At 38.2% G+C, this 16877-nt stretch overlaps 1 protein-coding gene across 1 annotated transcript in view; it reads right to left on the bottom strand.

The window, feature by feature from the left end:
• SLC13A1 (solute carrier family 13 member 1) overlaps positions 1-13183 on the bottom strand; it is a 76724-nt gene extending 63541 nt beyond the window's left edge. Inside the window, exon 1 of the mRNA XM_010947594.3 lies at positions 13047-13183. Within this exon, the coding sequence (XP_010945896.1) occupies positions 13047-13145 (99 nt within the window). The 5' untranslated portion in view covers positions 13146-13183. The remainder of the gene's footprint in view (positions 1-13046) is intronic.
• Positions 13184-16877: the final 3694 nt, after the last annotated feature.

Genomic DNA, 16877 nt, shown 5'->3' with positions numbered 1-16877 from the left:
ATGCTTTTGTGATTTTACTATATGTAGACATTAATACATTAATAAACATGCAATTTTAAGAATAAATAAGACTTTCTGTGTATGTGATTTTTCAACTTGCTTTTTCACTCAATATTTTATGTATTTCAAATGCATTCATGTTGATACATGTAGACCTATTGTTATTTAATTTTAAGTGACTATAGCATTTCTTTTTATAAATATATTACAATTCATTTGTGCTTTTTTCTACTGATGGCTCTTTAGGGCTCTTTCCCCAATTCTTCATTATCATAAGACTATGACCATCCTTGTACCTAGTTCCATGTGAATATAGGAAAGAGATTTTCTAAGATATTGTATAAAAGTAGTATCAATATTTCTGGGTGGAAGGGATGCATTTGAACTTTACTGGGAATTGCCAGATGCTATGCAAGATGGTTGTATCAGTTTATATTAGCACCAGCAATGTGAGAAAGTTCAGTTTCACCAACCATTGGTATATTGGACTAATTTACGTATTTGACAATCTGATGCTGTGGAAAGTTCTTAATTTAATTTGCATTTGCTTGAATACCACTGAAGTATTTTTTCATGGCTATTGAACATAATTGTTTCTTTCCTGCAAATTACCTTGTTTATAGTCTCTTTCTATCTTTCTGTTCAGTTGTTTACTTTTTCTTCATGCATTTGTGGAGTTATTTTTAGATTCTTGATAATATTTCTTTATAAGTATATTTTTGCAAGTATTTTTCTTAGTCTCTGGCTCATCTATGAAATTTGTTTTATTGTATTTCTGGTTGATAAGAGGATTTCAATTTTAATGCAGTTATTTTAAATCCTTTCTATTACGTTTTATGTTTTTACTGTCTTGTATGAAAAATTCTCTCTATATTATATTGTAGTCCCATGTTTTTCCTAAAGCTTTAAATTTTGTTTTTCAAGTGTAGGTCCTAAATTTATTTGTGTAGGAATCTGATAACTCTTTTTCTAAATGGATAACCAAAATGGTCTGGGTTTTTGTTTTTTTTTTTTATTGGATGGTCCATCTTTTGCCCACAAATTCATGTTGGTACCTATTTCCTATGCCAAATTTCTACAAATGTAGGCACATGTGTTTATGGACTTTTTAATTTTGTCCCTCAACTCCTACCCTCACCACAGCTTTCAAAAATCAATTCTTGTAGAATTATTAAACTCATAACTACTATAGCTTTTCAATAAGTTTTATAATCTCTATCTAAAGTCCCTTATCTTACAGTTTCTCAAACTTGCCTTGATCATTTTAAGCTTTCATTTTTCTCTTTGATTTTTAGATTTGTATTCAAATTACACAGAATTTATAGAGTAAGAAATAGCCTTAAAATATTTCTATCTATTAATCTCTCTATTCATTTAGGTGTTCATTAAATTCCTTCTATAATATCTTGTAATTTTCTCTGCAGGAGTTTTGTGTATCTTTATTAAATATCTTCATTATTGTTGAGAATGAGAAATGAATCTAATTATCATCCTATTGTAGAAAGTTTTTTCCTCTCTACTGTTTAGTAGCTTTAACATTTTCTCCTTATTTTCGATGGTCTGAAGTTCCATTTATGATGTGTCTGAACGTGGGCTAATATTAAATTATTTTGTACTTAGAAATGTATATTCTGCCTGAGGATTGATGTCTTTTTTAATTCTGAAAAAATTAGCCATTATTACTTTGAATATAATCCCTTTTCTATTCTGTCTCTTTCAGGAATACCTCTTGCATGCATTTTGGGAATTCTGAATTCCTTCCTCAAATTATTCTTTAACTTAAAACATATTTACTTACTATTCTGCCTGATTTTTTAGGTGAATTCCTAGTATTCTTAGTCCACATAATTATGTCTTCAGGTGTACTCACTTTAAAGATTATAGTTTATTTTATCTTGAGTTTTTAAAATTCTAATTGAGTTGCTTTTTTTCTTTTTTAATTTCAGAGATTATCTTTTTCATTTCCTGGATTTCTAACTAGTCATTTTTTACATTTACTTTTTCTTGTTTCGTATTTCTTTTTTAAAAAACAGTTTTAATGAGGTGTAACTTGTATACAAAAAAATTGTATATATATTATAAGCAGTTTGCTGACTTTGGATATATGTGATATATACATACACCCATATAACTGTCACCACAATCAGTCACTATCTCCACAAACAGACATGTCCAAGGTTTGGACCAAGGTCCAAATGGCTTTGTTTTCTTTCATCAATGTTTTATAGTTTTGTAATTTTCAGTGTAGAAGGTGAAGTTCCTTGCTTAAGTTTATTCCTAAGTATTTTATTCTTTTTGATGCTACTGTAAATGGAATTGTTTTCTTAATTTTCTTTTCTGATAGTTGTTAGTGTATAAATTCCACAACTGAATTTTTACATTGATTTTGAATCCTGTACATTTACTGAATTTGTTTATTAATTCTAATAGTTTTTTGTGGCATATTTAGAGTTTTCCACGCATAAGATCATTTTACTTCTTCTTTTTCCAATTTGTTGCCTTTTATTTCTTTTTCTTACCTAACCGGTCTGATCAGGACTTCCAACACTGTATTAAATAGAAGTGGTGAGAATGGGCATCTTTGTCTTATTCCTGAGCTTAGAGGAAAAGCTTTCAGTTTTTCAACATTGAGTATGATGTCACATGTGGGCTTGTCATATACATCCTTTATTATGTTGAGGTTTGTTCCTTAATTGTTGTCGCCTAATTTCTTGACAGTTTTTTTTTTCATTATGAAAGAATGTTGAATTTTGTCAAATGATTTGTCTGCATCTATTGAGATGATCATATGATTTAAAAAAAACCTGTTATTCTGATGCATCACATGAACTGATTTGTGTATAACTGAATCACCGCTGTAAATCCCACGTGGCCGTGTTGTATGATCCTTTAATGCGCTAATGAATTTGGTCTGCTAGTGTTCTGTTGAGGATTTTTATGTGCATGTTCATTAGGGACAATTTCTTTCATTGTAGTCTCTTTGCCTGGCTTTGGTAGCAGAGTAAAGTTGGCCTCATAAAATCAGTTTGGAAGTGTTTCCTCCTCTCCAGTATTTTCGAAGAGTTTGAAAAGGATTGGCATCAATTCTTTTTAAAACATCTGGTAGAAGTTACCAGTGGAGCCATCTGGTCTTGAGCTTTTCTTTGTTAGGATGTTTTTGATTACTGATTCAAGCTCTTCAGTAATTATTGGTTTGTTAGGGTTTCTTATTTATTTATGATTCAGTCTTGATAGACTGTGTGTTTCTAGGAATTTATTTAGGTCTAGATTATTCAATTTGTTGGTGTGTAATTGATATATTTCTCTTTTAAAAATAATTTGTCATCTTTTGCATCTTTTTCAAATTTCCCCCCTTCCTCATCTGATGATTGCCCTATTATTTTCATTTTATTAGGACTGTTTTCATCTTTGTGTTGATTCCATTGTCAGACTTTCTTAATTGTCTTATTGCATTTTTAAATTTTATTTTCAGATTCACCCTGAGTGGTAGTTGTTTTGTTTTAGTGGTTTCTTTTCTTTCTGTACTCATTACTCCCCATCTAGAAGTTTTACAGTTGCCTCCAGCCAGTCCCTGGCTCACAGTCCAGAATGTGCCTTATTTGTCAGCCTGAGGTCCTGTCCTGCCAGAAGAATGCAAATCCAGGCTTCTAGCTGGCTGGGAGGCTGGGCTGCTTTCTGTGAATGCCACCACAGACAGCGGTCAGTCTACTTTTTTAGTGCTTTCATAGCTGCAAGAAAACCACTCTCCAGCCCTTAGTCTGTGGCAGTGACATTAACTCTAACCTCAGAATGATGTGGGAGCACAGTAGACCATACAGGTTCTCACTTTTTGGGTTTGCTTGTTTGCTTTTCTGCCCCATTCGGGTCTACAGAAATATTTATTTGCTTTGTGTTTATGGTGGAGAGTGTGGTGGGGTGGAGGGGTCTTAACTGCACCAACATTATGTAGACTGCTGATCACAGGCTTTATAGACAGGCAATCTTACTTACAAGGTGAAGATATTTGCCAATAAACAGACAGATCTGTTTTTCTGACTTATGACTAAATAAGAGGAGAGGAAAGTAGGTATTGTAATTCCATGCTGAACCAAGGATCCATAATCACTTTGCTAGTATGTAGTAGCGTTCAATCCAAGTAGACCCATGAGAGCATCTCTTGTTCATTGACTGCCCTATTCCTAGCACCAGAACAGTGCCTGGCATATGGTAAGTGCTCAGTAACATTTGTTGAATGATGAGGTTTTTTTCCCCTCATTCTGTGTCTTTTCTACAACTGTTTTTATTCATATATCTTGACCCCTAAAGAAAACACTCAATCACCATCCTGGCCATAAAATTCTTCAGCATAGGAATCTTTTGCTTTGTTTTCTTTTCTGTTTTCTCTTCTTCTTGCCTGGCAGTGGATCTCTTGACCCTCATACCAGTGGCTAAATGTTTATTTCTCCTGAGGTTCTCATCTCTCTTGCCAACAAGCTAGAATTGAAACTAAAACTTTTTACCTGCATAGGTCAGTTTCCCGCACCTGACACTCTCCCACTTCCCCATTTAACAATATTATAGTCATCTCCTGTCTTCACCACCTCAGTAAGTGCAGCCAGGCAACTGTCCCCGAGGCAGAAAAGGCAAATGCAACTCTGAGTAGGCAGCCATGGCTACCCCTCCCCCAAAGTCCCGAGTGCCAAATATATTATCTTGGGAAATGTGGCTGATTATATTGAAAAATCACCTTAGTTCACTTTTAAATTATAACTCCAGATGGAATTGAAATATAAATTAGGCTTTAAAATATAGTTTTTTCACCTCCCCCTTTTTAATAACACACTGACTGATATTAGGGAGTAATTTGGCTGATGAATTAGCATGTACGTGGCTACGATCTCGCAGCACAGCTTGAGAAAAGCGGGGCCAATCCCAGGCCTCACTCACTGCAATTGACTTTCTAAAAGGAACGCCAAGCAATTAAGAAGGGGAAAAAATCATGCTTTCTAAATCTGGGTGCTACAAAAAAAACACTATTATTATTTGACAGAGCCCATGAAGGGCTTTGCCTGGTTCGTGATACACCTACCCCTACTGCTGCAGGAATTTCTCAAGACTTAATCCTTAATCTTGAGAATAAGAAAGAGCTCAACTACAAAGTCAAAGAAAAATAATCAGCATTTCTTGTTAGTCTTTAGCCCAAAATGGATAGCAGGGAAAGGCAACTGGTGGCTCAACTATGTCAATTACAAGGGATTTTTAACTCTTTCTTTTCATTTAACGTCTACCACCATTTAGCAATGGAGATGTACTGCGTTCATACCCCATGCACACAGTGGAACCGGAAACAGCTGTAGAGGTCATCCGGTTCTCCAACCTGACTTTACATCGTTAGGGTGTGATGGAAATGCGGTCCCTGGATTAACTGCTTCATAATCACGAGGAGTCTGTTAAAAGTGCAGCATCCCAGACTTCACATCCAGAGGCTGTGATTTTAAACAAGTACCTCCAGTGAATCTGGGAGAGCCAATCCACAGATAAGATCTAAAACACTTTTAAGAGTCTTTTTCATTTTACAGATGAGGACATGGCCCAGAGGACAGCATGACGGAATCACTTGGGGAGTTTTCCAGAATATACCAGACAAGTCGGGACAGCCTAGGTTATGCTGTGGCAAAACTCCCTAAACCTCAGCAGCTTACAACAATCAAAGTTTATTTCTTGTTCACATTATTTGTTCATCAAGGGTCGTGGTTGCTCTGCAATCCAGTCAGTGGGAGACTCATGTCAGTATGTGTTTTCGTAATTGCAAATGTAGGAAGAACGGTGCACAAACCATTAGAAATCTGATATAAATGCCACTGAAGAGGCAATATCATTGATGAGCTTGGGAGTCAGTGTTTAAATCCTCCCACCTTCTTTATTGACTATGTGACTTTGGGCAAATTACTTAACCTCTTTGTCCATTTGCTCATCGGTAAAAAGGGGATAATGTTGCCTATTTCTAATGGTTGTTAGGAGGCTGATAGCCGACATTCACATATATTATTGTTACCAAACAAGATACAAAAATGTATTGTGAAAGGTCAAGAAGAGCTCCACGGAAGAGACACACCCTTTGTCCTGTCTCTTAGTCACTCTCTTCACTGTATTTGAAGTTCCTTCCTTTCATCATCTTCTGTCTCCTGCATCCTATCTTTCCTATAAGATCTGGCTGAAGTCCCTACATCCTTCTGCCTCAAGAGGTCTTTAGTCCATCCATTCAGCACAATGATCAACTCTCTCCTGTGTGACAGGCACTGCATTTAGGCCAGAGGAGGAAACAAGCTAAACCACACATTCCATATTCTTGAGGTATTTACAGCTGAGAGGGGGAAGCAAAGATAAAAGCAAAGAGGAATACATACTGTAGTGGAGGCCGATGTCTCCATGATGGTGCAGTGAGAGCATGGAGGATGATTCTGACTGTATCGTAACCTGAGCTGCCTTTCCCAAAGAGCACAGGGCGGGAGGAGAGGGCATTCCAGGAAGAGGACACAGACAGAGAGGAAGAATAGTCATGAGTATTCCAAGGGCAACAGACAGTGAAATACTGTTAACGCAGGAAATGTGAATGTGGGAGATAAGTATGGGGGGCTTTGGGGAGGGCTGTTAGGACACATAAATGACAAAACCCTAAAACTCCATTAGTACATATGTGTTTTGTTTAGATATTTTCCACCTGTCATCGAAAGGGAGCCATTGCAGAAGTCTGACCAGGGGTACAATAGGACCAGGCTGGCATTTCTGACTTGGTGCTCGGGCAGGAGACTTGGCGGGGAAGGAGTGTGATGATGGCCTATGAAAGAGAGAGGTGAAGACAGCCTCGAGGAGAGCAGGGCCAGCGGGAGTGGAGATGGGGCCGCAGACAGGAGATGGGTGGATTCGGGCAGTGAAGCTACATACACTGAGTGATGGGAGCTCAGGAATCTCTGAAGCATCTGACATGACGCACAGGTTTCAGGCCTGGAAGTGGGGTGAAGAGTAGCAGATTCTCTGAGATAAAGAAAACAGAAGGAGCAGCAGGTTGTGGGCAAGTGGGACCGTGTGTGGTCGGGGGAACGGAGGGCAGGACGGTGATGACTCCCTAGAGGTGCACCCACCTTTTAGTTACACATCTATACCACAAATGATGTGTTCTAATCATTTGGCATAAATTTATAAGCAGCCTTGTTTTGTGATGAATGTTTGCCACAGTATATATTGACTTTCAGCAACTGTACCAGCTACTGGAAAGCAGAAACGTTAAACTTCTGTGTAATGTCACCGTTCACTTAGCACGACCCTTTGGCCTTTGTAGGTTCTCAGAAAATATTCATGAAATAAATATATCTCACATTTGGATTTTCTGGTTTTGGTCCTCTCCTACCACATTATTGTTGGCGGATTTCTATGTTTTCTTTTTTCTTGCCTGCCATCATTTTGATGCTCTTTTGGATCAAAAATGTTCACTGTCTTGGAATTTATAGTATTCTCCCCCTTACCTTAAATCCCTACAGTATTCTAAACCAACATCCAAAACAATACCAATTGTTTCTATTAATAATGTTTCATTACTCGATTTCCTGCTTTGAAAGTTCTTCGTGTTTTCTGGGAATTCCTCCCCTCCCTCTTCTCTCACTTGTAGTATTTTAAAATGTCTCCCACTCATTTTCATTTGCTTTGTCAGACTTCCCGACCTACCACTTTCCCCTTCCCCTTAGAGCCTGTATCCCGCTAAAGTTTACGCTTCTTTACAAGCACTGTATTTCTCCCATGTTTCATTTGTACAGATGTAGCACTGCATCTCTCACTATGCATCATTTCTTATCCTTACTATAATTTATATTATATTTGCGATGCATTAGATGCCTAGGTTGGGAAGGAAAGAAGCAGCACATGACAGCTGCAGAAACAGAGGCGGCCCTCCCAGCCGTATCTCCTCCATGTCTAACGGGGTCGGTCCTGCGCACCAGCACTCTGCTCTGCTCATGCTCCCACTCTCTTCTCTCTTCAAGTTTCTCTCAGCGTAAAATATCTTCTAGAGAAATCCTGAAGTATCTGACAGAAATCCAAAATCTGGTCTTGGTTTTACAACCAATCAACTAGGGAATGCTGCTCAATATCTGTGCGGCTGTTTTCCCGACTCCTTAACTGAAAAAAAGGGATCCATAATGAATGGATAAACTGGATGGAGGAGTGGCATACCTGGAGGAAATGCTCGCTACAAACAGGAAGTATTATTGTTCAATTTTCTTCTCTTACTCCTTCTCAAACAAATCTGGCATTCTTTTTATCGTTTTGTCCCATCAAAAGAAGTATGAAGAAAAGCCAAGGACTAGAAAAGTAAGTAAGAAAATAGTACAGAGTTCTGAGAAGAATAAAAATGAACAAGCTGCTAGAAGTAGTCATACAAGAACAAAGCTGCGTAGAGAACATCACTGGATACGGCACAGAGTCTGGACCAGGTTTAACAGGTTTTTCTCTGGCGGTATTTAAGAACATTTGGCTCCAAAAAGGGAAACATTCGGTGCAGTTTGTTAATGTTATTCAAACGTTTACATAAATATCAATTACATGACGGGCTTGTTTTACTGATCACTAGCTACTGATTGGGGAAGACCGAGCCTACCTTTATGTTTGTGTGGCAGTTAAAAAGACAGGATTTCTGATGTTTTAGTGAAAGGCAGTAAGAAGTCAGGATTCCTTTAGGAAAGTGACATCACACCAGTGTTTTAGGAGTATACTTACTACCACTGTGGAAGCTATAAAGACACAAATATGGGCTCACTGGCCGTAGGGTCAGACAGATGTTGATAGGAAGCATCTGTATAGCCACATCTGGGTAAGCCATTTACTTGTTTCTGTCTCCATTTCCGATCTGCATAATTTGACCAAGTATGACAGCGAATTCATAAGGATTGAATTTGAACTTCTTTTTGACTTACGCTCATGGGCTTCTGGGATGAGACATACCTTCCTTTGCTATAAAATATTATTTCCGTGAAAACATTCATTCATTCAAGTACATAGTTCCAAGGTCTCTTTCCAACTAGAAGTTATCGAGATGCCAGTCTAATGCTATGACCCATAGTAAACATTGGGGCACAGGTGTGAAGGGAAGAAAAAAACATCCTGACAAGCTGATAAGACCAGCTTGTGTAGCTGGGACTCTGGGACATTCAGCAAATGACTGAGCCTGCTACTCTGGTTCTGATAGTTCCACCCCCCCGTAGTTAGAATCACTGCAATTTTCTATCTTAAAGACACTGAGTAACATGAGACCAATTGGGGAAATGGCTAAGATATACCTCTTCTCTGGTTTTACCTGTCTAAAGCATTATCTTAAAGAGATATGCCTGAGTTGGTAAATGATTACCAAGCCACGCTTTATGTAACTATGTACAGAACCTGAGTCCAAATCCAGTTTCAGTAACATCTGTGTGGCTTTGGTTGGGTCAACTGTCTTGGAGCATCACTTTCCTCAAGTGTGAAAGGAGAATGATAGAACATATGTGCTTGTCTTCTTAGCTTGTAATGAAAGTTAAAGAAGATAATTTGGATAAAGCAGCTGGCAGAATGCCTGGAGCAGAAGCATGCTCTGCAAAATGAATCCCTTCCCCTTCTGTTTGAACTTTACCTTGCAAAATCACTTAGGGTCTCTCACCATTGATACTACATTTTTGAATTGATATGGAATTAAGGTAAGAGTTAAGGCCAGTCTATAGAAACAACTCAATAATCAGTAGGAAAATGAAAAAAAAATCAGTCAATTAATTTATTGTTTGTTGGTTCTATGTCATATAGATTGATTGTGCTTTTATAAAGCAAAATTGACTTTTTGAGGGGGTTGAATTCTTTAGTTGTTCTATTAGAGTTCTCCAGTTTGGTAACCTAAAAGTTACAATGCATTAATTTGCAGCCCTGTCAAAGTAAACCTCTACTTAAATTTTATACCATCCAAAGGCTCATGGTCTCTGAAAAAAAAAAAGTTCTGCTTTCATTGTAAGCAACAGTTAAAATAATATTCTTTGAGTTTAATTAGCAGTTGATTGAATGATTAAATATGCATTTAAAGTAGCCAAAAAATGAAATCACTTTATTGTACTAGGAAAATATCCTCTCATTAACATTTATTGAGTTTTAACAAATGAGTTGATTAGAGGGAAAAGAAAGAGGAACACAGTTCATCAAATGCAGGCTTTGATGTCAGGCTTCCCCACAGACCTAATGTACTCTTATCACAGCACCTCAGGGAAAAAAATCAGCGACTGCCTTTCTTAGCAAGAATACACTTTCTGGTTAATGAATCACGCACAGAGATTGTTGCTTTTAATTTATTTACTTGTTTGCCTTTTCAAAGAGTTTATACTCACTTTCTCTGAAAACTATGCAAGATAATCAAAGTGTCGAGTGTATATATGTCAAAGGAGCATCACTGATGATATGCAGTCATGGCCAAAGTTTGTCTTGACTACTTTAACTTCTTAGTTTCTCTGCCTTAAGTAAGGACTTATGCTGAGACTAATCCAGAAATACTAAAATATAGCAGGGGTCCCGGTATGAATCAAGATGTACTCATGGTAGGATTCAGCCAGGTCTGGGGGACACGTGGGACCAGGGGAGTTGGAAAAAGAAATCCATCACACACACTAGATGGATTATCGAGTCTTTGAAGAGGGTGAGGGTAGGAGTTCAGCTTAGAGTCTTGTGTCTGTGACTCAAATTTGTCATCTACTGGCTGCCAGAGACTCATAGAGGGGTCCTCAGTCCACAAACAATAAATGCTGGAGAGGGTGTGGAGAAAAGGGAACCCTCCTACACTATTGATGGGAATGTAGTTTGGTGCAGCCATTATGAAAAACAGTATAGAGATTCCTTAAAAAACTAAAAACAGAGTTATCCTATGATCTAGCAATCCCACTCCTGAGCATATATCTGGAGGAAACTAATTTGAAAAGTTACATACACCCCAATGTTCATAGCAGCACTATTTACAATAGCCAAGACATGGAAGCAACCTAAATGTCCATCGACAGATGACTGGATAAGGAAGCTATGGGATATATATATACAATAGAATACTACTCAGCCATAAAAAGGAATAAAATATAAACATTTGTAGCAACATGGATGGACCTGAAGATTGCCATACAAAGTGGAGTACGCTAGAAAGAGAAAGAAAAATACCAAATGATATCACTTATCTGTGGAATCTTAAAAAATGACACAAATGAACTTATTTATGAAAGAGAGACAGATTAACAGACATAGAAAACAAACTTACGGTTATCAGGAGGAGAAGACGGTGGGGAGGGATAAATTGGGAGTTCGAGATTTGCAGATACTAACTACTATATATAAAATAGACAAACAACAGGGTCCTACTGTATAGCAGAGGGAACTATCTTCAATATCTTGTAACAGCCTATAATGAAAAAGAATATGACAAGGAATATATGTATATATATGTATAAGTGAATCACTGTGCTGTACATCAGAAATTAACACAACATAGCAAACTGACCATACTTCAATAAAAAAAAGAAGTAGCTGAGGTGGGGTCGGGGGGGCAGAGGGAAGAGGGGAGGATTAGTCACACAGAATTTAAAGAACAAAACCACCAAACCATAAACAACTGGAGTGTGCCTGCTGTTTTCACTAGAAATTCTGTTAGACTTTGGGGGTTCAGAACAATGTTTGATGAAAAGGGGGTGAGGGGAGCTCTTCCCTCCCTCCACAGGGCCCTGAGACCTCAGTGCCAACAGAGGCCCAGCCGAGTGGTTGCCCCCCAACCCCCTGCAGGAGGTAACCCGCAGCTGTGGGCAGCAGAGGTCGGTCCCTCTGCCAGCTTTGCATGAGTTCAAAAGGACTTTTCATTATCTCACGTGAATTTCCTTCAGAGATTCCCATACCAGTGAAAGGCTTCTGAGGCAGGCTGGAGTATTATAATTACCGTGATTCTATTTTAACCTAAGACTAGTATAACCTTGGTTAATACTTGTTGGAGAACATCAGACACGTTCTTTTCTACTCAGAGAAAAGGCGTCATGAGGTGGCAGGAATCACACAGCTGTGGGGTCAACAGGTTTGGGGAGATGCTCACTAACCCACGTACGATGTGTCAGCCACTGCTCCAAGAAAGTGCTTGATGAGCGCTTATTCATTTAATCCTCACAACAAGCCCACTACTATTCCAATCTTACATATGAGAAAATGGAAGCACAGAGAGGATAATTAATTTGCCCAGGTCACACAGCTCTAAGTGGAATCCTGGCAACTCAAGGAGAGAGCCTGGCTCTGGTGACCATCCTCTTAGCACCAAGAGACACCTGTCGTGCCTGGCATAGGGAAGATGTTCATTAAATATTTGCTGATACAAATCACTTTACCAAAGTATTAAAAATACATTGAGTTTATTGTTCTGGACTTAATAGACTGACCACAGGTAAAAGCAAACAGAAAAATCCCTACAAGTACACCAAAATAAAATCTCAAAGAATCAGAATATCTACAATAATTTAATAGATTTTCTGATTAACCAAGAAAATTACTTTGTGTTTTCAATGTCTTCTTATCCCGTGAGGAAACTAAATTTCCAGAAGTTCCAAGGCTTACACCAAGCCATGAAGCTGACAAGTGAATTAGTCTGTGCTACACCAGTTGTTCTAGCTCTTTCCCCCAATGTCACAGTGCTGCCTAATCTCAGGGGAAGGGACTGTGTTAACCCAGGATGCTCCCTGGAGACTGATAACCAGGACAACAAGATCTCAAGAGCTGTGCTTTTTTTGTTCTTCCTCTCACCTGGTTGCCAGGCAGAGAATAATTCTGCTTGAATATACTATTTAATTATGCTAGTTAATCATACTGAGAATCTACAACATTAGTCATTAAAAAGGAGAAAAATGGACAAAACACAATGTATAACCATCCTGATTTCAAGCCCAAAGTGTCACCATCCATTCAGCTCTGAGCCAATGACATAGCGACAATAAATGACAACTAGATAAATCAGAAAATCCACCAGCCTATTCTCTGGGTTCGCTTACCTTGGTGCAGAGGACGATTGGCAATGGCAATAGGATCAACAGACTGAAAACCACAAGGAGAAGCCGGCGATAAACTAGAATATAACTGAAGAATTTCATTGTCCCGAGCAGGTGCCTTCAATAGTGTTCTCCTCAAAATAAGGCAGATGTTAAATAACCAACCTGGATTAATATTTCTCCAGCTCATCATCTTCATTTACTGCCCCAGACTGACCAACATGAGTTAAAATTAAATCTTGATTTTTATTGTTTTACTGTCACAATTAACATGGAGAGATAAGCCCAAGAGTGTTTTCAAGAAACCAAAGACCATTTACAGGTACAGTTTTTGAAAGGCCAAACTCTCTTTGTTTCCTTTGTTCACATTAACCGGAATATAGACCGGCCAAGTCTAGGAGAAGGCAGAACTGTGAAGTGGGTTGAGTCTGCCCACAATGAGGACCCTCTGCCCGTTCTGATGTCCCCCGACTTTGAGGCTCCACACTTGGGTTGTGTCTTGAGCAAGTCTTTTCTGGGTCACTCCAGTGTCCTTTCCAATGAAGTCCATTTTCAGCGTGTAAATTGAAATAGCAACCCCAGTAGCGGGAATTCCAGTGTGAAAGGGCAAGTTTTGGGTGCAGATGGGCTTTTCTAGGGCTTCTTAGATAATGTATTAAGGCAGCTGTCTCACTGCCCACGTGGGGTTTGGCTCAGAGGAGTGCTCCGGACCTCTCTCGTCCAGGAATTCTCTGCTCTCATTCAAAAGATAAATACCTGTTTATGACAGTGAGTAGTATTTTCCTCCCCAATACCACATTCGGTTGTACAATGACTTCTTCACTGTTTGGAAACAAAGTTCTGTGTATTTCTTGGACTTTATGACCTCTTTCAATAGGAAACCAAAAGATTGAGTTGATAGTATTGCTCTGATACTGACTAGATTGATGAGTTAACTATGAGGGAACCTGCACAGAGATAAGTCATTAGAGCCATGTACGAAGGGCTGTGTGTGTGTGTATAGATGGGAAATGTTCTGACAGTGATATCAAGGATCTGTTTTGAAATGCCTCAGGGCTAGGGACTGGTTGGTTTGTTTCTCGTTGTGTTGTAAATTAATCATCCCAAAACGTCAACTAAACAATTACTATGCACCCAGCCCTAGGTATAAACAAAACACATTCCCTTCTATAATTTATAGTCAATTTCTCTTGGCACAAATAACCTTACTTTTATGTAATCTATGGTTAGCATTCAGACCTTATTTCTAATTCCTCACTAATGTAACTCTGCTCTCTTTTCCCATCAAGGAAGATAATTTCACCAACACTCATCTCACTGTACTGTTAATGTGGGTGAGAAAGCATTTTTTTCCCTGTAAAAGTCTAAATTTCTAAATATATACATATATATAGTGTTCAGGAAAATCACCATAGTACACAGAAAAAAAAAAGTCTCCAAACCAGAAAGGCACATTACATCTTGAATTTCTCAGGTGAAAAAAAAAGTGGGTAATTATAAATAGTAGCAATAAATAATGAGCAGTAATAAATGAGCAGTAATAATAATAGTGTTAAAAAACACATTAAAGGAACAGAGTTACTTAAAGCAATTTTGATACATTTTTTTTCAATATATAACACCCTGTACATTTCATTGCATGCTTTTTTTTTTGAGATTTTTTCAAGAAACCATTTCTGTTCTGAAATTTCCTTAGGCCACCTGGTGAGACCATTTGAACTTCACTTTCCTCATCTTAGATTTTACTCTGTGAAATGACACCAAAAATGAAAAGGCATTTATGTGACATTTAATGGAAATGAGTGCCTATGCATGCAGGGACTAGTGGCACTCAAGCCAGACAGAGGCTAAAGGAAAACACTTGACATTTGTCAGGGCCTCCTTTCTGTGCCCTGTTTTCTCTACTCTGGCGCCTCTTTCTCACAGGACAAAGCTTTGCAGGACCCTCCTATAAACCTAGGTTCTAGCCAGCTCCATCTTCTGTGGTGGCCCCTTACTACAAAATGGTTCTACTCTTCTTTACGTCCAGCTAATCTTCTGTTCCTAAGGGTCTTCTCTCCATTATCATAGAGAGAAAAGATCTGATAGAACAATTCACACGAAACACGAATGACTAATATGACCGGTCTGCCTACCTCTGGAAGAGTCAGCAGGAAATGAAACGCTAATGGGAGACTATGGGCCCCTTGGAAACATATCTTAAGGTGTCTTTCAAATCATATCACATTGCTAACCAGTTCCACAGTCATGAGGTTTCACCTCTTCTTGGTACAGAAAAACATAAATCTCTTTTACTACATCACAAATGTATTGTTTTATCTATTTGACCTAAAATGAATCACACCATTGTGTAATCACAGATTAGTCCATTTAAAACATCTTCTCTACAAATATAAGAATATTACAAATATTGTTCATTCATTCACAGTTATATACTATGTTCCAGGAAGTTTACCATCTCATTTAACCTTCAAAACCCAATGCAAGTTGTTGGTATTGTGTGTATTTTTATAACTATTTCTCTTGTACAGATTTTGAAACTAAAATCCAAAGAGTCCGTGTAAAACACACCAGGTACTAAGTGTATAGCAATGATTTAAATCCAGTTCTTTCTCGTACCTAAGGCATTTTTTGGGGGTAATATGTCATGTATCTACCATGCTGACTATTAATTTGACACTAAACACTAAATCATCGAATCCAGCATTTGTATATCAGCATGTGGTTTGGTTGGCTAAGGGGCGGATTGTAGCTCTAGGGCTTGTTTACTTTAATGTCCATCAAGCCTTATGATTGGACACAACTTATGTGAAAATCAGGTTCGGGCATAAAGAGAAAGAAGGATTCCTTCTTTATATTCTGATTATTTTCATGAAGAAGTTTGGTGCTGAAGCTGTATAGACAGTCAACATGAGGGGAGCAGAAACCAGCTTTACATGCCGTGCCACATACTTCTCTCAGGCTTGTTTTCTGGCCGCCCCTTCCTTATGCCACATTTACTCTCAACTCTGTGCTCTTCTTCAAGTCTCTCCCTATTCCAAGAACATGCTTCCTTTCTCTGTCTTTAAACCCCACCCATCCTCAAAGTTTGAACTCGTAGACTCATCTCAAATCTGCTGCTTCCTATAAATCCAACCTGATGATTCCTGGCTTTCCACAGGGGAAGCTCCTTGGGCCGACCATATCCAAATAATCTTGAGAGCTCCACGAAAGTGCAGATTCCCTGCCCTATTGGGTCAAAATGTGTCTTCATGTTTAGTTGGATCCTTACGAAGTTTTTATGCACACTAAGATTTGAGACCCATTGACGCAGTATCTGTAAGATGCATTCTGGCCTGTGAGTAGACAGATTTACATTAATTACTATTTCTTTTAATTGAAGTTTATAGTCAGTTGCAGTGTGTCAATTTCCAGTGCACAGCATAATGACCCAGCCATGTGTGTGTGTGTATATATATATACACACATATATTCATTTCATATTCTTTTTCATTAAAGGTTGTTACAAGATATTGAATATACTTCCCTGTGTAATACAAAAGAAATTTGTTTTTCATCTATTTTTATATATAGTGGTTAACATTTGCAAATCTCAAACTCCCAAATTTATCCCTTCCCACCCCCTTTCCCCTGGCAACCATAAGATTGTTTACTATGTCTGTGAGTCTGTTTCTGTTTTGTAGATGAGCTCATTAATGTCCTCTTTCTTTCTTTTTTTTTTGATTCCATACATGGGTGATATAATGCACGTAAATCTTAAATCCTCAATAAACTTGCTAACTGTTTGAGTACAGGGGACATTAATTTCCTCCCCTATGTCCCTAGCAAAGTGAC

Source organism: Camelus bactrianus, chromosome 7 (genome assembly GCF_048773025.1).
Source record: "Camelus bactrianus isolate YW-2024 breed Bactrian camel chromosome 7, ASM4877302v1, whole genome shotgun sequence".
NCBI classification, from domain to species: Eukaryota; Metazoa; Chordata; class Mammalia; order Artiodactyla; family Camelidae; genus Camelus; species Camelus bactrianus.
This window is presented reverse-complemented; position numbering and strand designations above follow the sequence as displayed.